This window comes from Mandrillus leucophaeus, unplaced genomic scaffold, assembly GCF_000951045.1.
Source record: "Mandrillus leucophaeus isolate KB7577 unplaced genomic scaffold, Mleu.le_1.0 Scaffold366, whole genome shotgun sequence".
NCBI classification, from domain to species: Eukaryota; Metazoa; Chordata; class Mammalia; order Primates; family Cercopithecidae; genus Mandrillus; species Mandrillus leucophaeus.
Genome location: NW_012103876.1, coordinates 585,886 through 609,498, shown reverse-complemented (window position 1 = coordinate 609,498; position 23,613 = coordinate 585,886). Strand labels below are relative to the sequence as shown.

General features: G+C 50.6%; 2 protein-coding genes across 2 annotated transcripts in view; both read right to left on the bottom strand.

The window, feature by feature from the left end:
• The window catches only part of MXD3 (MAX dimerization protein 3), a 26,967-nt gene extending 13,753 nt beyond the window's left edge, over positions 1-13,214 (bottom strand). The window contains exons 1-3 of the mRNA XM_011989968.1: positions 13,084-13,214; positions 12,877-12,991; positions 10,197-10,316 (exon numbers count right to left, since the gene is read on the bottom strand). The gene's annotated coding sequence lies outside the window, so the exon portion shown is untranslated. The remainder of the gene's footprint in view (positions 1-10,196; positions 10,317-12,876; positions 12,992-13,083) is intronic.
• Positions 7,182-23,613, bottom strand: part of LMAN2 (lectin, mannose-binding 2) — a 27,645-nt gene continuing 11,213 nt past the window's right edge. The window contains exons 3-8 of the mRNA XM_011989970.1: positions 14,190-14,307; positions 13,426-13,505; positions 13,084-13,245; positions 12,877-12,991; positions 10,197-10,316; positions 7,182-7,860 (exon numbers count right to left, since the gene is read on the bottom strand). Of these exons, the coding sequence (XP_011845360.1) occupies positions 7,700-7,860; positions 10,197-10,316; positions 12,877-12,991; positions 13,084-13,245; positions 13,426-13,505; positions 14,190-14,307 (756 nt within the window). The 3' untranslated portion in view covers positions 7,182-7,699. The remainder of the gene's footprint in view (positions 7,861-10,196; positions 10,317-12,876; positions 12,992-13,083; positions 13,246-13,425; positions 13,506-14,189; positions 14,308-23,613) is intronic.

The following is a 23,613-nucleotide window of genomic DNA, read 5'->3' as shown; positions in this document are numbered from 1 at the left end:
TTCCATTTATATTCTCCATTTTTTTTTTTTTTTGGAGATGGACTCCCGCTCTGTCGCCCAGGCTGGAGTGCAGTGGTGCAATCTCCGCTCACTGCAACCTCTGCTTGCCAGGTTCAAGCGATTCTCCTGCCTCAGCCTCCCGAGTAGCTGGGACTACAGGCGTGCACTACCACGCCTGGCTAATTTTGTATTTTTTCAATTTTTATTGAATTTTTTTTAGAGTTTCGCTGTCAGCAGGCTGGAGTGCAGTGGCACGATCTCAGCTCACTGTAACCTCTGCCTCCCAGGTTCAAGCGATTCTCCTGCCTCAGCCTCCCAAGTAGCTGGGATTACAGGAGCACGCCACCACACCAAGCTAATTTTTTGTATTTTTAGTAGAGACGGGGTTTCACCATGTTAGCCAAGATGGTCTCGATCTCAACCTCGTGATTCACCCACCTCGGCCTCCCAAAGTGCTGGGATTACAGGTGTGAGCCACTGCGCCTGGCCTGATAAAATGTTTTGTTACATTAGTTTATTTACATTTATTGATATAATTTCTATTTCTGGTATTTTGATCTTAACCCTCTTGTGCAATGTATTTCATATTTACTCTTCATTGTTTTACTTTTACAGTGCTTCATTCTCTGTATGATTGTGTTTATTTTTATATTTCTTGGGAATGATGGTAAGAGGGGGGGAAAAACCCGAGATCTCAAATTAACAACCCAATTTAAAAACTTAAGGAACTAGGCTGGGTGCGGTGGCTCACGCCTGTAATCCCAGCACTTTGGGAGGCCCAGGCAGGCGGATCACGAGGTCACGAGATCAAGACCATCCTGGCTAACATGGTGAAACCCCGTCTCTACTAAAAATACAAAAAATTAGCGTGGTGGTGGCGGCGCCTGTAATCCCAGCTACTTGGGAGGCTGAAGCAGGAGAATGGTGTGAACCCGGGAAGCGGAGCTTGCAGTGAGTCTAGATCGCGCCACTGCACTCCAGCCTGGGTGACAGAGCGAGACTCCATCTTGAAAAAGAAACAAAACAAAACAAAACTTAAGGAACTAGAAAAAGAACTAAACACAAAGATAGCAGAAAAAAGGAAATAATGAAGATTAGAGCAGAGATCAATGAAATAGAGAACAGAGAAACAGAAAATTAATGAAACCAAAAGTTGGTTATTTGAAAAGATCAACAAAATTGACAAACCTTTAGCTAGACGGACTAGGAAAAGACAAGAAGACTCTAATTACTAAAATCAGAAATGAAAGTAGGAACATTACTACCCATTCTACGCAAATGAAAAGGATTATAAGAGGGTACTATGAACAACTGTATCCCAACAAATTGGATAACCTAGATGACATGGACAAATTGCTAGAAACATAAAACCTACCAAGATGATACCACAAAGAAACAGAAATTCTGAATAGACCTATGATTATTATGGAGACTGAATCGGTAATCAAGTATCTCTTGACAAAGAAAACCCCTGGACCCCACACCTTCACTAGTAAATTCTACCAAACATTTGAAGAATATGAATCCTCAAACTTTTCCAAAAGCTTGAAGAGAAGGGAAAACTTCCTCATTCTGTGAGGCCAGCTTTACCCCAGTACCAAAGCTAGACGAAGACACTACGAGAAAACTACAGGCCACTGTTTCTTACTGAGCACCGATGCAAAGATCCTCAGCAGGGCACGGTGGCTCACATCTGTAATCCCAGCACTATGGGAGGCTGAGGCAGGCGGATCATTTGAGGTCAGGAGTTCGAAACCATCCTGGCCAACATGGTGAAACCTCCCCCCCATCTCTACTATAAATAAAAAAAATTAGCCGGGTGTGGTGGCACATGCCTGTAGTCCCAGCTACTCAGGAGGCTGAGGCAGGAGAATCGCTTGAACCCCAGAGGTGGAGGTTGACAGGGAGCCGAGATCGTGCTACTGCACTCCAACCTAGGTGACAGAGCAAGGCTCCATCTCAAAAAGAAAAAAAAGGCCAGGCGTGGTGGCTCATACCTGTAATCCCAACACTCTGGGAGGCCGAGGTGGGTGGATCACAAGGTCAGGAGTTCAAGGCCAGCCTGACCAACATGGTGAAGCCCCGTCTCTACTGAAAATACAAAAAAAAATTAGCCGAGTGTGGTGGCGTGCACCTGTAATCCCAGCTACTCAGGAGACTGAGGCAGGAGAATTGCTTAAACCTGGGAGGCGGAGCTTACAGTGAGCCAAGATCGCACCACTACACTCCAGCCTGGGCGATAGAACGAGACTCTGTCTCAAAAAAAGAAAAAAAAATTTCCAGGTGAGAATGCAGTGGCATGATCGTAGCTCACTGCAGCCTCAACCTCCCAGGCTCAGGCAATCCTTGTGCCTCAGCCTCCTGAGTTGCACCACACTCAGCTAATTTATTTTTTTGTAGAGACAGGGTCTCACAATGTTGCCCAGGCTGGTCTCGAACTCCTGAGCTCAAGCAGTCCTCCCACTTCAGCCTCCTAAAGTGTTGGGATTACAGGCCTGAGCCACCGCACCCAGCCTTAGTCTGTTTTCTGAATACTTGAAACTGAGTCATTTATAAAGAAAAGGAATATCTCGTAATTCTGGAGGCTGGGAAGTCCAAGGTCAAGGGACTGCCTCTGGTGAGACCTTCTTGCTGATGGGGACTCTGCAGAGTCTGGAGGTGGCACAAGGCACCACAGGATGGGGGCCGAGCGTGCTCACGTGCTAGTTCAGGTCTCTCTTCCTCTTCTCGTGAAGCCACTGGTTCTCCCATGATAACCCATTAATCCACTAACCCATGAAGCCATTACTCCATGAATGGATTAATCTCTTGAGGGCAAAGCCCTCATGATCCAATCACCTCTTAAAGGCTCCCCTCTTAGTACTGCCACGCTGGAGATGAAATTTCAACGTGAGTTTTGGAGGGGGCACACAAACCATGGCAACCTTGAAACCATCTATAGGAGAGTTTCTAAAGGAGATACACCTCAAAATCAGAAAGTGCAAAAGACATGCAATATAAGACTCAAAGAGTTAAGAGACCAGGAAAGCAGGAGATTGCACTTTTTTTTTTTAATTAACAGCAGTTTGGAACCAAAATTCCAAATAAATTCTGTTGATTTCCTGTTCTACTCCTTCAGGATGATGGTGAGGACAGGCTACATATCACAGCCCATACAGCATACTAAGAGAATCCAGGTCCAGGATCCCAGATTTCTGGAGACTTCTACCAAGCAGCAGTGCCCAAGATCAGCTGTGACAATGAGGATGTGCCATTGCATGGCACATGGCCCAGAGTCACCAGTTTATTACATATTGGTCATCTTCACTACCTGACTTCACACAAGTCAATCCAGGGTTTGCCTAGTTCCCTCCTGACGCCTTCTCTCTCCACAAGATCTGCTCCCTCCTACATTGATCTGTTGGCCAGATGCAATGGCTCACACCTAGAATCTTTGCACTTTGGGAGGCCGAGGTGGGAGGATTGCTTGAGCTCAGGAATTCAAGACCAGCCTGGGCGACATGGTGAAACCCTATCTCTATAAAAAATACAAAAGCTAGGGCCGGGTGCAGTGACTCATGCCTATAATATCAGCACTTTGGGAGGCTGAGACAGGCAGATCACCTGAGGTCAGAAGTTCGAGACCAGCCTGGCCAACATGCTGAAACCCTGTCTCTACTAAAAATACAAAAATTAGCCAGGCATGGTGGCGTGGGCCTGTAATCCCAGCTTCTCAGGCGGCTGAGGCAGAAGAATCGCTTGAACCTGGGAGGCAGAGGTTGCAGTGAGGCGAGACTGCACTACTGCCCTCGAACCTGGGCAACAGAGTAAGACTCTATCTCAAAAAACAAACAAACAAACAAACAAAAACAAAAACAAATACCACCAAAAACTAGCTGGGCATGGTGGTGTGCACCTGTAGTCCCAGCTATTCAGGAGGCTGAGGTGGAAGGATCACTCGAACCCAGGAGCCAGAGGTTGCAGTGAGTCAAGACTGCACCACTACACACCAGCCTGGGTGACAGAGCCAGACCCTGTCTCTAAATAAATAAATAACCTGAGATGTTTCTCCTCAATTTGCTAACTTAACCATTTAATGCTTCCACAGACTAGATTCTCCCTCTGATCACAACTTCCCACTTGTATGAGTTAAGACTTAGGTTTGGCTGTGGGCAAAAGAAAACCTGAAACAGTGCATACACAGTGGCTGATTTCGCTCCCGTGGAAATGCTGTCCCCAATGCGAGTGGGCCCAGTGACAGTGGAGCTCCACTCCCCAGACGGCTGTGTGCCCAGCAGCCTGCTGCCTGCGGGTTCATTCGCAAGGGTCTGTGAAAATAAGTAATTCAGAATCCATGTTGTTGGAACTTTAAATTACTTTGAGCCTTAAAGTAAGGGAGGAGACCACCCCTCATATCGTCTTATGCCCAATTTCTGCCTCCAAAGAAAGAAGTAAAAACTAAAAGGCACAGCGGGGCGCGGTGGCTCACGCCTGTAATCCCAGCACTTTGGGAGGCTGAGGTGGGCGGATCATCTGAGGTCGGAAGTTCGAGAGCAGCCTGAACAACATGGAGAAACCCCATCTCTACTAAAAATACAAAAATTACCTGGGCGAGGTGGCGCACACCTGTAGTCCCAACTACTCAGGAGGCTGAGGCAGGAGAATCGCTTGAACCCAGGAGGCAGAGGCTGCAGTGAGCCAAGATTGTGCCACTGCACTCCAGCCTGGGCAACGGTTTAAGACTCTGTCTCAAAAATAAATAAATAAATAAATAAATAAGACACATCCAGGAGTGCTTAGAGCAGCATCATGTTGCAGAGCAAGAGCCCTAAACCACCTCCGGTCAGTAGCAGAATGGAGAAACTGGAGTCTGTTCATACCTCACAGCGAGAAACACCCTTCCTGAGCCACGTCAAAGACTCACCAACAACGCCGAATTGCAAAAGCTGAGGAATACGTCCATGCACCTCTTACAGCCTTCAGAAATTCCAAATACAACGTATGTAGAGATACAGATCCCTGTGGTAAAAATTTTAAGAAAGACATAAAAAGTCAGATTCTGCAGCAACCACCTTTGGCAGGAGGAGACAAAGGGATCCAAGTGTGTCAGTGATACTCTATTTCTCACGTCGCATGGCAGGTCCGTAGCCACACATTCACGTTTAACTTCTGTATGATGAAATACCTCCAAGTTTTAAACACACATGGCAAAAACAGATTATGGCATCACGGTCCTGCGGGTGTGAAATGCGGATATAAGAATACACATGGATCATTCTAGGGAAGTACCCCTAGGTATGAATTTTGAAACAATCAACTTTTCTTGGGTGCAACAAGGCTACGTTCCAATGGAAAGGGGTGCCCACCGTGACAGCCAAGTAGAGACCGGCATGATCACTTTAACACCTGCTGTCACAGCATGAGGCCCAACTCCGTCTCGTGCTCAAGCTTGGGTACGTGTTAAAACCACTGCCCGGACTTTTGAAACTGCCCTTGTCCCGGCTCCACCTGACTTACTCAGCCAGAACTGGAGAACAAGGCAGGCTCTTTACAGTTCTCCAGGGAACTTCGCAGCCAAGGTTGAGAAACATCCAGTATAGGACACTAATTTGCCTAATAATTCAGGAACTTGGTGAAGACCAAGTTAGAGCCAAAAGTTAAAGGTCAAGTCTGGCGAGTGTGGTGCTGATGGTGTGACTGTAGCAGCCGTGGAGAGCTCCAGGCTCTCGGCCTCGGCCCTAGACACCTAGCCTAAAAGCCCTCCGGCACCTGACGGGTGAGCCTTACAGATGACATGAGTTAATGTGCCTCAATCACTCCGAAGCAGGGCCTACCATAAACACACGATCTGCCACCTTTTCAAGGAAAGGAACTGTTTTGGGAAAAGTGTTAATTAAATACTTCAATAAGGAGGATCATGATTACTCTTCAGGCTTCATGAACAGGCTCCCAAACCTGTGAAGGAAGCACAAACTCGAACCTCTCAGTCACTGTGTGGAATTTCTCATCTAACCTGCTGAAGGAGGAAACACAGAGAACACGAGAGGCGGGTGACAGTGGACCAGTGAAGAGCTCTGGAGAATGAGGGACAGAGGGTAAAATCCTGACTCTCACTCGTGTCCCTCTATATTTTTTGCAATAAGAATCTATTTGAGGCCGGGCGCGGTGGCTTACGCTTGTAATCCCAGCACTTTGGGAGGCCGAGACGGGCGGATCACAAGGTCAGGAGATCGAGAGCATCCTGGCTAACACGGTGAAACCCCGTCTCTACTAAAAATACAAAAAAATTAGCCGGGCGCGGTGGCGGGCGCCTGTAGTCCCAGCTACTCGGGAGGCTGAGGCAGAATGGCATGATCCCGGGAGGCGGAGCTTGCAGTGAGCCGAGATAGTGCCACTGCGCTCCAGCCAGGGGGACAGAGCAAGACTCCGTCTCAAAAAAAAAAAAGAATCTATTTGATAATCTATTTGATAGTGTTAATTACCAAAAGCCTGGCTACTGCAGGGAGGGCGGGATAGCTTTTGCTTTTAAGGTGGTAGATTCAAAAGCAACTGAACAGTGAGTGGGAAGGGGACGAGGAAGACAAGATTGTCGGCTCAGCAAGGTCCCCAAGGAGGGCTAGAGTCGGGATCAGAGCCAGATGGGTGACTTAGGACGGGACAGGACGTGCTCCTCCACAGTGCGAGAGCTGGCTGGCAGCAGAGGCCACAGCTGGGGGCGATGACTATGGAAGCTGCGGGGGACGGTGCCATGCCTTCAGCAGCTGCCTTTCTTCCACTCCCCGTTACCATCTTTGTCCCCCGAGGTGTCCCAGACGGACTGCCACAACCACCCCACCCTCCTCCTGCCCCCACCAGCCCCTTGCACATCATCCCAGAGCCCTCCGGAGTTCCCCGTCAATGCACCCGCCTGCCCAGCCAAGCCTCCACATGGTGACCCATGCCACCCATCCTTTCACCCAGAGGCCCAGAGCATGTGGGCGACAGCACAGGGCCCCATCCCCAAAGCATCGCTTGCCAGGTGACACTGGGCAAGTTGTCCTTGACCTCTGAGAGCTGTGTCCCCAGCTGGGAAACAGGGCAACCCATCCATCCTCCTGGGACTCTGCAGGCCAGAGCGGACGAACTGAAAGCTCTACAGCCCTGGTGGGCTGGAAGTCATTAGAAAAGAAAGCAAAGCAAGCCCCTCAGGACAGTCACACGGCTGAGGTTGGGTATTTCACTTTATTTAGCAAACGGTCACACTCAGCCCCACCACACCACCCTGCAGCCGCGCTTGAGCATCTGTCTCAGGAAGCAGCTCAGGGTGAACAGGAAGGCCTGGGTTTCCCAGTTCAGGCCTCATCTGCCGCCACACGTGCCACACGCCACAAAACAAAATCACTTCCCCACGTCCTCAGGAGCCCACCCCAGTGTGGTTCGGGGGACCCTCCAGTGTTCAACAGCTGCCTGCAGGGGCTGCAGCCCAGCTCTAGGCACAGACCCCTGCACTGAGACGCCAGCCCCAGGAGAGCCTCCGTCTCCGGCTGCAGGGGTGCCAGACCCTGAGCCTCGGCTCTGCCACCTGTCCCTGCTGGGCAAGAAGCAAAATGTATGAAAATACTTTAATCATTTATTTGAAACGGTTAAGAAATAAGGTCATCTTGTTCTTCTATAATCCCAGTAAAAAAAAAAGTTCACATTGGCTCCTGGGCCCAGGCGCAGGCCCCGCTGGTGGTGCCGCTCAGTAGAAGCGCTTGTTCCGCTCCTGCCGCTTCTGGAACACCACGGCCCCCACCACGGCGCAGACGACAATACCCAGGAGAGCGCACAGCAGCAGCAGGAACACCCGCCACCCTGTCAGGGGCCCGCTGCGGAAGTTCCCCGTGGGGTCGTCCACGTTGTCTGGGGGAGAAGAAACAGGAGCTGAAACAGCAGCGCGGGCCAGGAAACAAGGGGCCGCAGGACGGCAGTGGGGATGGAACGGGACAGCAGGCGACGGTGCACAGGCCAGTCGCACTCACTCCCTTACCGGAGAGGGGCAGAGGTCAGGTGAAGCCCATCCCAGCCAGCTCTGCAGTCCCCAGGGCAGGGCAGGGCAGAGAGAGGACCAAACCCCAGGGACCCGGGACCCCAGCGGCTCAGGCCTGGGCTGCCTTCTGCTGCAGGAAGCCGGTTAAAACCAGAGTCCTGGGCTCCTCCAAGCCCAACTCTGGATAAGGGGAGGCCCAGGAGGCTGCTTTTCTAAGCCCCGCCCCCACACTGTGGTCTGAGGGCCCCATATGGAGCAACGAGGCCCAGGTCACAGGCTGCCCCAGCCCACAGCTGGATACTCTCGGCAGCCCCCTCGGAGGGTCTCCCAGGACCTGAGTCCCACACTCCACCCCAGCCCACAGCCTCTCTCCTCCACACAGGGTCCTCACGGGTCCTGCCCATCCTGGGATGGGGCCCTCTGGTGCGCTCCCTTGTCCAGGCTGAGAGAAGATACTGACTCTCCCAAGCTCTCCAGGGTGTGTGCGGAGGAGCTGGGGTCTGGCTGGGCCGTTTCTGCCACTCTGCCTCCCTCCCTGACTGCGGCCCCCGACTCCACACTGTGCAGTCTCCTCAGGCATCCCTACACCCAGGCCTCGGGCCCGGGCCCTGCCTTTCAGCAGTGCACACGCCACCTTCTTGCCAGCCACAAGCCAACCTCCATCCTCCCTTCCTGCACAAGCTGCCACCAGCAGGCCTGCTGGCCACTCTCACCCCCACCTCTGCTCTACACACCAACAGCAGTCACTGACTGAACCGGGAGGTCCCTAGGGATGGCGCCTCCCCAGAAAGCCACTCAGCCTCGGGGCTCCCGCGGATCCGTCTCCTTGTCTGCCTCAGCTCCTAGAATGAGCCCCAGGGGCAGGGCCTGCCTGATCTCCGTGTCTCCAGCACCCAGCCCATAGCTAGACACAGAGGGCAGCTTTGATCACATCCGAAGGAACAAATGGATTGAATCTAAAAACGAGTTCATCCTGCCTTGCCAGCTGCCCGGGACGCTGGGTGGGCAAGGCAGGTGCCTCCTCTGAAAGCACCCAGCGGCTGGCAGCCCTCTGACCAAAGGCTGCAGCAAGGTTTGTGTGGCCCCCGAAACGTTTTAAAATAACCTGAATCTTTAAAAAGTGAATTGTTGGCTGCACACGGTGGCTCACGCCTGTAATCCCAGCACTTTGGGAGGCCAAGATGGGAGGAACACAAGGTCAAGAGATCGAGACCATCCTGGCTAACACGGTGAAACCCCGTCTCTACTAAAAATACAAAAAAATTAGCCAGGCATGGTGGCAGGCACCTGTAGTCCCAGCTACTCAGGAGGCTGAGGCAGGAGAATGGCATGAACTTGGGAGGCAGAGCTTGCAGTGAGCCAAGATTGCACCACTGCACTCCAGCCTGGGCGACAGAGCGAGACTCTGTCCCCTCCAAAAAAAAAAAAAAAAAAAAGTGATTTGTCACATAAAACACTGGATCCTGGCTTCTCCTGAAAAGCAGAAAGATGCAGCCAAACTGGCCCATGCGGCATGGGGACCCAGGGCTGGGCTAGGACAGAGCCCGCGCTGCGCACACTTGCGTCACTGGCTGGACCCCCAGGCACGCATCTGTGGTTCTTAGGGTGGACTTCTCCACACACAGGTGCCTCATTCCAACCACAATGTTCACTGTGTGAGGAAAGGGGTAGCTAATTAGTGCCACGGGAAGAACCCAGGCTCCGGGTTTTGTAGAAACCCAATTTCCAATCCTGCCTTCTCCCTCCTTCTAGCTAAGGAATCCACCCCTTGGCCAGCAGCACGACCTCCTTCCAGGCGGCTCACAGAAGGGACAGGGGGGCCAACATAGCCAGCCCCCTGGCTCTGCTGGCCACCGCCCCAGCGCCTAGGGAGGGAGGACGCCGGCTCACCACTCACACATTTGCTGGTCAGCCACTGCTTGCTGCCACGGCACTCACGTGGCTATGATGTCCTCAGGGACTGACTCTGCAGACTCCTCTTCCACCTCATTCATTTACTCAAAAACTTGCCAGAGCTGACACAATCCAAGCCCAATCCTCGAGGAGCTCAGACAGGGCCAGCCAGTGCCGCTTGCCAGGACAGGGTTGATTCAAGAGCCCAGACCACAATCACCACAACCACGACTGGACCACAAGATCGCCAGGCTGGCTTCACCCCACTCCGGGTCAGGCCGCCCAGGCCCGGGGGGGCGGGGCCGTGCACACGCACCTTTGGGCGACTTGAGGAAGTTGACGCTGGGCTCAATCTTGGTCCAGTCGATGCTCTCCTCGTCGGGCGTGTGCTCCACCATCAGCTGGAACAGCTTCATGGAGATGATGTCATGATTGTCTGGAGGACAGGAATAAACCTGTGACAGCCTGGAGGCCAGCCTCAGGGCATGTGGCCCAAGCCCCTCCCCTAAGGGAAGCTGCTGCCACAACCAGTGAACCTGCCAGGCCCCCGGGGAGAGGGCCGCCCTGCCCATCTAGGGCCTGTTTTCTTCCCAGCTCCCTCCACTCCCCAGCAATAAAAAACTGAGGGGAGGCAGAGTGAAGAGAAAACAGTAAGGGCTTTACAAGCAGAATCGTCTGGGTCTAAATCCTGGGGTCTGATGCCCTCTTTGAGGCTCAGTTTCCTCATGTGTAAAGGAGTGATGACCTCCATCTGTGTGGTTGCCATGGCAAGTACATGAGACTACACCACACAGAAGATGGCTTGCCTGCAGAGTACGTGCTCAAAAACAGACCCAGGAAGGACCAGCAGTCACCTGAGCCTCCCAAGGGCAGGAGCCACCAGACATTCTTGTCACAGAGACCCACATACAGGCTGTAGGGGAACAACTCGGCAACCAGCTAAGGGCCTGAGCCTAACGGAGGCCAGCGGCTGTGCCTGAGGAGACCGGGAGAAAGGCTCTGTCCAATGGCATGGGCAGGAAAGAGCTCGGGCTTGACACTGACGGATCACTCCATTGTGGAGACAAGGAGGCTGAGGCTCAAAGTCAACACGTGGGTCCTGGTCAGCCTGGGACTGGAATCTGAGGAAAGGCCTTGTTTAACGGAGCAGGAATCTCTGGAGCCAAGGGAGGACCTACTGAGCAAGAGCTCGGCCAGGTGCGCAGTGTGACAGCTGAACATGCACAGCCCTCAGAGACAGCGAATGGCCCTGCAGGACAAGGACCAGCCCTGGAGTCAGGCCCTGGAGTCAGGCCCCAGTTCCCGTCTGGGCTCTGCTGCTTCCTGCTCGTATCTCAGGAAAAATCCCTTTAGTTCTCAAACTCCCAATGGTTGAGTAAAAAGGGAGCGAGACAGCTATCTGCCTAAAAATATATCAGGTGACATCACCCGTAAGGTGCCTGGCACTGATGACCCCTGACCAGAGGTCAGACATGGCTCCCCTCATGGCGCCTCTTCCACTCTGTGCTGGGCTCTCCCAACAGCTGTGAGAGCTGCCACAGGCCACAGCCCTGGTGCTGCTCTGCACCTATCGAGAACCCTCTGAAGACAAGTGCTGAAACAGTCTGACGAAGTTCCAGGCAACCGTGGGAGGAGGAGAACCAGCCAGGCACGAGCTGGAAATTACGAAAGACAGGAGGGGTGCTTACTAGACCTTTCTCTCCTCTGCTGGGCGTATGACTGAAAAACCCCCAAACAATGGATGTTCTGGGGTCTGAGTGGACCCAAGCACTTCTCTGCTGAGTGGGAGGCTCCTGGGCAGTGGGCAGACTACAGGCCCTGGAATGGGTCATCCTGAGGATAAACCACCCATGTCAGGTCCCCCGTGTCAGGTGCCAGTTCTGGTCAGGAGCTGGCCCTGGGCCTGGCACCTGCTCAGGGACCCAAAGAGAGACCGAGAACCGCAGCCAAGGCCACCATGGCCTGGTGACCAGTGAGGCCTGAGCAGGTTAGAGGCACCCCAGTGCTCACCGAGCACCTGCCCCGGGCCAAACAAGAGCCATTTATAGAGCTTACAATTGAGCAGGAGGGCCAGAGACAACAGCATTCATTACTCGGTAGATTCAAAGATGGTAAATACTATGAAGAAAAATAAAGCCGGCAAAGGTGATGGGGAGTGGGTTGGGGACTACAGGAGGGGGCGCGACGTTCCACAAGGGAATCAGGGAAGGCTGCGCTGAGGAGGTGACATCTGAGCAAGGCCCTCGGAGACAAGAGTGAAACAGCTGGGGCAGGAGGGCACAAGCGCATCCAGGGAGCAGCTGGAAGCCACAGTAGGCAGGGGGAGCAGTGAGCGAGGAGCCAGAGGTGGCAGGGCTGGCACAGAGGCCCTGGCCCTGGTGCCCCCTGCAGGGCTCTGACCAGAGCAGCAGGAGGCCTCACACCGGCTGAAGGCAATTACTTAGCTGCTGTGCTCGGGGGAGACTGTTGGGGGCTGGTGAAGGAGGGAATCACTTGGGAGGCTCCAGTGAGATATTGGTGGCCTGAAGCCTCCAGGTAGTCAGGGAGGGGTGGGAAGTGGTGGGACATGCTGTGAAAATAAAGCCACAGGGACTGTTGATGGACCAGAGGTGCCATGTGAGAGAAAAAAGGGTCCGGAAAGACAGCAAGCAAATAGAGGAGCAGAGGTGCCACTGACATCCTGAAGGGCAAGACGTGGCCTCAGCTCTGGGCACAAGGGCTGAGCAGGTCTGGAGCGGTCTGAGCTGGAGATAAATCTGGGAATCTACGTCACCCAAATCTAATTGACCCAATGCCTCCTGTTGACGGGGAAGGTTGCCAAGGGGCTGTTCAAGGACTGAGGCCCGGACAGGCCATTTACAGACGAAAGGAAGAGGAGGAACCACAGTCAGCTGAGTCCAGAAATCACACGAAGGCAGGCAATCAACTGCACGGAAAGCTCCCAGTCCCTCAGGGTGAGTCGGGCTGGGAACCAGTGCCTGGCCCGGCCCACTCACCAGACAGGTCGCCGGTGCCGGCGGAGGCCCCGAAGTAGTAGCCGGTGGGCAGGCGCACTCCCGTGATGTCAATGCAGTTCTTCCACTCGTTCTTGTCCTCCAGGTCGGTCATCACCTGCGGGGCCCAGCACGCTAAGCACCTCGCAGGACAGCAGCCTGCCCTCCTGAGCCTCTGTGGGATCGGCACCCCCCGCCCAGCCGGCTCACCGTCAGACGGCCCCGGGAGTAGCGCACAGCCAGGAAGGTGTCGTGATCGCGGTTGCGGAAGTCAGCCGTGCAGCCCGCTAGCTCAGTCCAGCGCCCATCCTTGCTGTGGTCGTAGGACAGGGAGCCATTGTTCACCATCACCGAGATGTACGGGAACACGCGCTGGGACCAAGACACCGGTTACTCCACAAGCAGCCCAGCCTGTGGGGCGAGCAGGGGCACCCGCCGCCCCAATCCCTGGAGGCTCCTCTCGTGCCGGGACCACGGAAGCCCCAGGGCCCCCTCCTCTAGCCCACTGCCCAGTCCTTCCTCTCCTGCTCAGCAGGAGAGAGCGGGGCCTACCTCGGTGGTCTCATCATTGGGGTAGGTGTCCAGGAAGATGGCTAAGCCGTGGAAGTTATCTTTGCTTCCAAACACAGGCCCTAGAATTACAAGGAGATGCTCTCACAATGGGAGAAACGGGAGCTGTCCCATGGGTACCTGAAAGGCAGGCAATGCCAATGTGGGTGGGGGCAAGAGAGCCCAACTCAATGGCCATTCACCGAGAGAGAAGAGATGGTGAGAGGAGAAAGCGGAGGCTTTCTCCCCAGAAGCGGGGAGTCTAGGCGTGTGACACAGAGGACTCAAGTCTGAAGGCTGAACTGGGAGGGGACTGAGGTAGGGGTCAAGGGGGTGCCTGGCTTACAAAACACAGTGAGCCACAGGAGACAGCCCTACTCCGGAGGCTCCATCCTCTACACCGGGGCCGCAAACACTCTGTGGAGGGCCACTGAGGTGACACCTCCGGGTCTGTGGGCCACCTGCAGTCACAGCCACACAGTCTTCATGTTCGGCTTTTTTACAACAGTAACTGTTGCGAATGGTAAACCCAGGCCAACGAGGGTGTAGGGCTGAGCTGCAGGGCCCAGCTGCTCCTCTCCCCTCAGCAGCCTTCCTTTCAGAGCCAGGCTCCTTCCGGAGGCGCAGGACTTCATCCACGGGAGCAGCACTTTCCTAACGGGAGAGACGCTGGGCCCCACGAGCCACAGGCAGCCCCACGCCACCTCCCTGGGGGGCCAGCAGCCATGCCCGTGCCCACCCCCGGCCTGGGGCCCCGCAGGGCCCACCTGGCACGAGGCGGTCCCGGGTGTACCACAAGGCGATGCCGTCTCCATGGAGGTTCTTCTTCCCTGTGCCGTGGACTTTGAAGTGGACGTGCATTTCCCAGTCCTTGAGGAAGCAGGGCTGGAGGGAGAGCAGAACGGGCTGCTCAGAGCTCCCCGGGGCCTTCCAGCAAGCTGGAGGCAACCCCGGCACGGCCCCTGCCCCACAGACCTCTCTTCCCTCCCCAGCGAAGACTGGGCACTCCTTGGCACAGGGCCACAAGTGCCACTGACCACAGACCCCTAAATGTTCTCAGCGTGAAGGTAAGAGACTGCTGGGCACCAGGTGAGGTGGGGGAGGCCACAGTGTCCCAAGGCTGCCTGAGGCCCAGACCCCGCCCGCAGGCCCCAGGCTGCTCCTGAGCAGGTGGCCGCCACACGGTTCACCCTCGTGACCAGCCAAACCCACCAGCCATTGCCTCTCCATCCCCGCTGCTCTTGCCCTGGAACCTTGTACAGAGGTTACTACTCCTATTTGAGCGACATATTTTACAGGAAAACAAATTCAGAGGTGTAACAACTTGTCCACAGCAGCTCAGTGGACTGTCTGATTCACGCCCAGGGCTTTCTGACTCCGAGAGCTCTGCTCTGCCTTCAGTACTTCCCGGGGCCTGCAGCAGGCCTTTCACATAAATTGCACCAGCCCCTTTCTGGTCACCCACACCCGCTGCCTACCCTGCTAACCAGCCTTCCCAAGTGAGGAAAATCAGGCCAGGTCAGTGCTGCTGGGCCTCCAGCCCAGGTGTGGCTGACTCCAAAACCCAGCCCTCCACCAGTTCACCTCCCCAGCCCAGCCTAAGTGTGGTACCAGTGCTGGGGATGAGAGCTGATCAGGGTCGTGCTCTGGGGCTCAAGGGCAGCACCGTGTGAGCTGGGGCAGGGATGGTCGCTGTCTACGGCAAGGGAGAAAGCCTGGCCTTCCCCATCTGGAAGTCGTTTGTGAAAACTAAGGTGTCAACACACATGGTGACAAGTATCCACTTTCAGGAAATCTGCAGATGGGTATGTAAGCAAGTGATTAAACAAACACCCATCAGAAAGGCAAACCCAAACAAGATGCTGACCTGTCAGATGGGCAACTGTGAAAAAGACCATTAACGTCCAATGCAGATGAGGATGAAGAGAAATGAACACAGGAGTAAAGGAACATGAAACAGTATTAATGATGGGTAATTCTGGGAGGGGGATTATGGCGACTGTTTACAATGTCTGAATGACGTACAATAAACACATTACTTCTGTGATCACAAAAAAATAAAAAATAACAACACACCGTATCCCGACGCAATATGGTTCATTCATTCACTGATGTCAGACTCACTGCTCCCACTCTGGGCACCGGGAACCCAGATAACAAAACCTAGGCTGAGTCCCCGAGAGCACAAAAGAATGGAAGATATAGAATTGTGGGTAAGAGATGGAGGAAAGAGTGAGAGAGACTAAGACTCATATAATTGGGATTCCTAAGTAAGATGTAAGAGATTAGGGCAAAGGAATATTTAAAGATATCTAAGCACTTACTAAAGCTGATTCAAAGACCTGCCACAAACTTTAAAAGTCCTACAAACCAAAGGAGATGACTAAAAAGAAAACCATAGTTAGGCACAAAAAAAGAAGGGAGGGATAGAGGAAACAAACAAACAATAAAAACAGATAGTTTTTATAACATGAAAGTATTTTTTTCTAATTTTTTCCCCCATGGCACAGCCCCAGGCAATCCTGAGAACTTGTGCCACAAAAGCATTTTTTCTTTCTTTTCAATTTCAACTTTTATTTTAGATACAGGGGCTCCATGTGCAGGCTACATGGGTATACCACACCCAGGCAGAGAGAACATTACCCAGTAGGTAGTTTTTCAAATCACGTCCTCCCCCATCTAGTTAGTCTGGAGTGTCTATTGTTCCCCTTAAAAACAGATCATCTTGGCCGGGTGCAGTGGCTCACGCCTATAATCCCAGCACTTTGGGAGGCCAAAGCAGGTGGATCACTTGAGGTCGAGACCAGCCTGGCCAACATGGTGAAACCCCGTCTCTACTAAAAATACAAAAATTAGCCAGGCGTGGTGGTGCGTGCCTGTAATCCCAGCTACTTGGGAGGCTGAGGTGGGAGAACTGCTTGAACCTGGGAGGTGGGGGTTGCAGTGAGCCGAGATTGCGCCACTGCACCCCACCATAAAAAAAATAATAATAATAATCTTAAAGAAAAAGCAACCAGAGGGAAAAAAGAGATGACCCTCAAAGGAGCAATAATTAGCCTGATACCTGGCTTCACAACGGAAACAGTGGGAGCAAGAAGGCAGATGAATGATATGTTTGGAGATACAGGAAGGTAACAGCCAGCATGGGATTCTATACTCAGCAAATGCATCCTTCAAGAATGAAGGTAAAATTAAGATAGTTTGAGGCCAGGCGCGGTGGCTCACGCCTGTAATCCCAGCATTTTGGGAGGCCGAGGCGGGCAGATCACAAGGTCAGGAGATCAAGACCATCCTGGCTAACACGGTGAAACCCCATCTCTACTAAAAATTACAACAAAAATTAGCTGGGTGTAGTGTTGGGTGCCTGTAGTCCCAGCTACTTGGGAGGCTGAGGCAGGAGACTGGCGTGAACCCGAGAGGCGGAGCTTGTAGTGAGCCAAGATCGCACCACTGCACTCCAGCCTGGGTGACAGAGCAAGACTCCGTCTCAAAAAAAAAAAGATATTTTGAGACGAACAAACAAAAACCAAAAGAATTCATTAGCAGACTCATGCTTTCATCCTTCAGGGAGAAAGAAAATGATCCCCCTCCAGATGTAAAGTCAGATTCCAGAAGGAATGAAGAACAACAAATACAGTGACTATAAGGGTGAAAATCTAAATATCTGACTACATAAAACAATGGGTTGTGTGATATAAAACAGAAATAATTAAAATAAATGACAACAATAAATGGAGTTGAAGTGTTTTAGGATCCTTGCACTGTCCAGGAAGAAGGTAAAGTATATACTATCATTAGATTTTGGTAAAACACGAATGCCTACTTTAAATTCTAGGGTGACCACTTAAAATTGAGAAAAGAGCATATAACTTTCAAGCTAATAGAAGAGGAAAAATAGGATAATAAAAATTAACCTAAAAGTAGAGAGAAAAATGAACAGAGAATAGGCACTTTGAAAATAAAGAGTAAGATAGCAGATTAAACCCAAATGTATCACTATTTCATTAAATGTAAATGGACTAAATGCTAAATAAAAAAACAAAACCTAAGGGCACCTAGGATCTCTGTATTTTTTCCTATAACTGCATGTGAATTTATAATTATATCAAAATAGAGAGTTTAATTTGAAAAGTAAAGAGGCCAGGTGCAGTGGCTCATACCGATAGTCCCAGCACCTTGGGAGGCCATCATGGGAGGCTTGCTGAGCCAAGGAGTTCAAGACCAGCCTGGGCAACATAGCAAGACCCCATCTCTATAAAAAATAATAATAAGTATATAAAGGATCAGAGATCTAAACTTAAGAGTTAAAACCTGGGCAGTTGCGGTGGCTCACACCTGTAATCTGAAACACTTTGGGAGGCTGAGGCAGGTGGATCACCAGAGCTCAGAAGTTCAAGACTAGCCCAGGTAACATGGTGAAAACTCATCTCTACAAAATAACATGAAAATCAGCTGGGCCTGACTGCACATGCCTGTAGTCCCAGCTACTTGTGGGGCTGAGGCAGGAGGATCACTTGAGCTGGAGAGGTCAAGGCTGCAGCTTTGAGCCGTGTTCATGCCACGGCACTCCAGCCCGGGCAACAAAATGAGAACTTGCCTCAAAAAACAATAAACAAACAAAAAAACCCGTCAAAACTCTTAGAAGAAAATCTAGGGAAAAATGTTCATGACACTGGATTTAGTAAAGATTTCTAGGATATAGCACCAAAAGCACAGACAAAAAAAAAAAGATAAATTGGACTTCACCAAAACTAAAAACTTCTGTACATCAAAGAACAGACCAAAAGAGTGAAGAGACAACCCACAGAATGGGAGAAAATATTTGCAAATCACACATCTGATAAGGGATTAATATCTAGAATATATAAAGAAACCCTAGGCCAGGCACGGTGGCTCACGCCTGTAATCCCAACACTTTGGGAGGCCGAGGCGGGTGGATCATGAGGCTGGGAGATCGAGACCGTCCTGGCTAACACGGTGAAACCCTGTCTCTACTAAAAAGAAAAAAGTTAGCTGGGCGTGGTGACGGGCGCCTCATAGTCCCAGCTACTTGGGAGGCTCAGGCAGGAGAATGGCGTGAACCCAGGAGGCGGAGCTTGCAGTGAGCCGAGATCCGGCCACTGCACTGCAGCGTGGGCCACAGAGCGAGACTCTGTCTCAAAAAAAACAAAAAAAAAGAAACCCTAAAAAAATTGACCAAAAAATATCCAACTCAAAAACACATAATAGACATGAATAGACATTTCTCCAGAGAAGACATACAAATGGTCACTAAGTATAACAAAATGCTCAACATCATTAGCCATTAGGGAAATGCAAATAAAAACCATAATGAGATGCCACTTCACAACCATTGGAATGGCTATTTTTAAAAAATTATTATTATTATTTTTTGAGACAAAGTCTCACTCTGTCACACAAGCTGGAGTGCAATGGCATGATCTCAGCTCACTGCAACCTCCGCCTCCTGGGCTCAAGCAATTCTCCTGGCTCAGCCTCCTGAGTAGCTGGGATTACAGGCGTGCGCCACAATGCCCAGCCAATTTTTTTGTATTTTAGTAGAGACTAGGTTTCACCATGTTGCCCAGGGTAATTCTAAACTCCTGAGCTCAGCCAATCCGCCTGCCTCGACCTCCCAAAGTGCTGGGATTACAAGCATGAGCCACAGCGCCGGGCCTGAAACGGTTATTATTTTAAAAATAAATAAGGCTGGGCGCAGTGGTTCATGCCTGTAATCCCAGCACTTTGACAGGCTAATGCGGGCAGATCATGAGGTCAAGAGATCAAGACCATCCTGGCCAACATGGTGAAACCCTATCTCTACTAAAAATACAAGTATTAGCTGGGCGGGGTGGCAGGCGCCTGTAATCCCAGCTACTCGGGAAGCTGAGGCAGGAGAATCACTTGAACCTGGGAGGCAGAGGTGCCAGTGAGTCGAGATCACGCCACTGCACTCCACCCTGGCGACAGAACGAGACTTCATCTTAATAAACAAACAAACAAACAAATAAATAAATAATAACAAATGTTGGCAACGATGTAGAGAAACTGGAATCCTTGTGCACTCCTGGTGGGAATGTAAAACAGTGCAGTTGTTACAGAAAACAGTTTGGTAGTCCTCAAAAAATTAAAAATAGAATGACCATATGATCCAGAGATTCTCCTTCCTGAGTATATACCCAAAAGAACTGAAAGTAGGATGCAGATACCTGTATACCAGCTTTCACAGCAGCACCATTCACAATGGCAAAAGATGGAAACAACCCAAGTGTCCATTACGAACAGATGAATGAATGCACAGAATGTGGTCTAGACACACACACGCGCGCGCACACACACACACATATGCACACACGAATATTACTCAGCAACAAAAAGGAATGCAGTACTGATATATACTACAGTATGGAGGAACACTGAAGATATGCTCCGTAAAATGAGTCAGACAAAGAAGACAAATATTGTATGCCTCCATTTATATGAGATGCCTAGAACAGTCAAATTCATAGAGATGAGGTAGAATGGTGGTTACCAGGGGCTGTGGGGATGGGAGTGATTGTTAAATGGTAGAGAGGTTCAGCTGGGACGAGCAAAGAGTTCTGGAGAGGGACGGTGGTGATGGCTACACAGCAATGTGAATGCACTTAATGCCACTGACCTGTATACTTAAAAATGGTTAAAATGGGTCAGGCGCAGTAGCTCACGCCTATAATCTCAGCACTTTGGGAGGCCAAGCCAGGAGGATTGCTTGAGGCCATGAGTTCGAGATCAGCCCGGGCAGCATAGTGAGAACCCATTTCTACAAAAAATTAAAAAAAAAAAAAAAAAATTAGCCAGGCACAGTAGCACATGCCTTGTAATCCCAGCTACTCAGGAGACTAAGCAGGAGGATCACTGGAGTCCAGGAGTTCGAGGGTGCAATGAGCTAGGATTGTGCCACTGCACTCCAGCCTGGGTGACAGAGCGAGACCCTGTCTCTAAAAAAAAAAAGTTTTTTTTTAATTTTAAAAACTGGTTACAATGGTACACTTTGTTACATACTTTTTTTTTTTTTGAGACAGAGTCTTGCTCTGTCGCCAGGCTAGAGTGCAGTGGTGTGATCTCAGCTCACTGCAACCTCTGCCTCCCTGGTTCAAGGGATTCTCCTGTCTCAGCCTCCCAAGTAGCTGGGATTACAGGCACACGCCACTACGACCAGCTAATTTTGTGTATTTTTAGTAGAGACAGGGTTTCACCATGTTGGCCAGGATGGTCTTGATCTCCTGACCACGTGATCCACCTACTTCAGCCTCCCAAAGTGCTGAGATTACAGGCGTGAGCCACCGCGCCCAGCCTGTGTTACATACATTTTATCACAATAGAAATATTTCAGACATTTGGCCAGATGTGGTGGCTCACACCATAATCCCAGCACTTTGGGAGACAGGCAGGCAGATCACCTGAGGTCGGGAGTTCAAGACCAGCCTGGCCAACATGGTGAAACCTCGTCTCTACTAAAAATACAAAAATTAGCCGGGTGCGGTGGCAGGCACCTGTAGTCCCAGCTACCAGGGAGGCTGAGGCAGGAGAATCACCTGAACCCAGGAGGCAGAGGTTGCAGTGAGCTGAGATCACGCCGCTACACTCCAGCCTGGGCAACAGAGTGAAACCCTGTCTCCACAAAAAAAATAAAAAAAACAAATATTTGAGAAATTTAATTTTCTTGCATGTGCAGATATATAAGTACAACAGTCAAAACATGTTTTTAGATAGCCATTACATCTTTTAAATGCCATTGTTAGGCTGGGCGCAGTGGGCTCATGCCTGTAATCCCAGCAGTCTGGGAGGCCAAGATGGGTGGATTGCTTGAGCCCAGAGTTCACGACCAGGCTAGGTAACACGGTGAAACTCCACTTCTACCAAAAAAAAAAAAAATTAGCCAGGCATGGTGGTGTGTGCCTGTAGTCCCAGCTACTCAGGAGGCTGAGGTCTGAGGTGGGAGGATCACGCCCAGGAGACCAAGGCTGCAGTGAGGTGTGATCACACCATTGCATTCCAGCCTAGGTGGCAGATTAAGACCCTGTTTTTTTGTTGTTTGTTTTTTTTTAAACAAAAAAAAAGCAAGCCACTGTTTCAACGTCAATGTGTAGCCTACTAAAGAAAATAGTTTCATAAATTAATGGATTGAAAGATTTAAAAAAAGGTTAAAATGGTTAATTTTATGTTATATGAATTTACAACAAAAATAACACCCCTGAAACCTAGTAATATGCCATTTATAAGAAAAAACCCTAAAACATAAAGAAATGGGAAAAAGTAAAAGGACAGAAAAACCATGCTATGCAAACACTAACCAAAAGCAAGCTTCTGCTCTTTGAGGAAGACACGGTCACAGGTGGTGCAGAGCTGTGGTCCGCCCTCTCCTGCTCCTGCCTCAGCACTGTTTGCTCTGGCTGAGGAACAAGTTAGTCAGGAAGCCTTGCAGCAGCCATGGCATTTATTTGTTTATTTATTTTATTATTATTATTATTTTTTTTGAGACAGAGTCTCGCTGTCACCCAAGCTGGAGTGCAGTGGTGTGATCTCGGCTCACTGCAACCTCTTCCTCCCCGGTTCAAGCAATTCTCCTGCCTCAGCCTTCCGAGTAGCTGGGACTACAGGCGCCCGCCACCACGCCCAGCTAATTTTTGTAGTTTTAGTACGGACAGGGTGTCACCTTGTTAGCCAGGATGGTCTCGATCTCCTGACCTCAGGTAATCTGCCTGCTTTGACCTCCCAAAGTGCTGGGATTACAGGCGTGAGCCACTGCACCCGGCCTACCCATGGCTTTAAAAATACCAGAAAAAAACCCACGGAGCCGGAGGTGACAGTTCACTGAATCGGAATCAGTTTAATGAGCTGCAATGTAAAATCCCCAGAGAAGGTGTGTGCTGACTTGATCAGAGGAGCAAAGGGAAACAATCTCAAAGTGAAAGGACCAGCTGGGGTGCCTACCAAGGCTTCGAGAATCACCACAAGAAAAACTCTTTGTGAAGGTTCTAACACATGGGATCTTTTCCAGATGAGAATCCACAAGCAGCTCACTGACCTGCACAGTCCTTCTGAGATTAAGCGGACTCCTTCCCTCAGTATTGAGCCAGGAATTGAGGTGGCAGTCACCATTACAAATATTAAAGTCGACTATTTTCATATTGATTACTGGTTTTTTAAAAAAAAAAAAAAAAGCAAGCTTCTGTAGCTATACCAATAACAAAATGTAAAAAGGGGCTCTTAATGATAAAAGATTCCATTTACCTAGAGATATAATAAACCTAAGTGTTTGAATGCACCTAATTTGGCCTCAAAACATATAAAACAGAAACTGAAAGAACTACAAAGATGCAGACAAATTCACATACAGAAATTTTTTAACACTTTTTTTTTTGAGATGAGGTTTTACTATGTTGCCTGGGCTGGTTTTGAACTCCTTGGCTCAAGCAATCCTCCTGCCTCAGCCTCCCCAGTATGTGGGACTTATAGGCACATGTCACCTTTCCCAGCCACACACAGAAAGTTTTAACAAAGTTCTCTTAGTAACTAGTAAAAGCGAGCAGACAAAAATATGAGGAAGGCTATAGAAGATCTGAACTCAATCTTAACCCTGGCTGCACGGCAGACCCACCTGGGAAGCTAAAGAACCTAAATGGCACGCTGTAGTCAACAACTAGAGAATCCACATTCATAAGCACAAACCGAACGCTTCCAAAAAACCTAACCATGATGCAATTCCATCAGCTATCTAACAATAATAAACAATTTTAAAAGACAACTAAAATAGACCTCATATATCTGAAAACTTTAAACAAATGTATCTCACATATACAAAAGTCAGCCCAGAAACCACATTTCAAATGGTCTCTGGCGCCCAGGAGTTTTCCGCACCTGGGGACAACAACCTGAAGACAGACCAGGCTGCTGAGAGGCTGACCTCAGAGCGGAAGGGCAACTGAGTGAGGGAGGTGGGAAAGGAAAACCCATACACCCATTCCCGGCATGTTCACGGGGAAGCTGGCTTCAGGAATGAGCTCACGAGACAGTGGAGGACCTGGAAACTGACACCTCCAGGACTATGCAGGCCTTAGAAAGTCTCCATGACCCCAGATTAAAACTGCAGATTAGCCGGGCGCGGTGGCTCAAGCCTGTAATCCCAGCACTTTGGGAGGCTGAGACGGG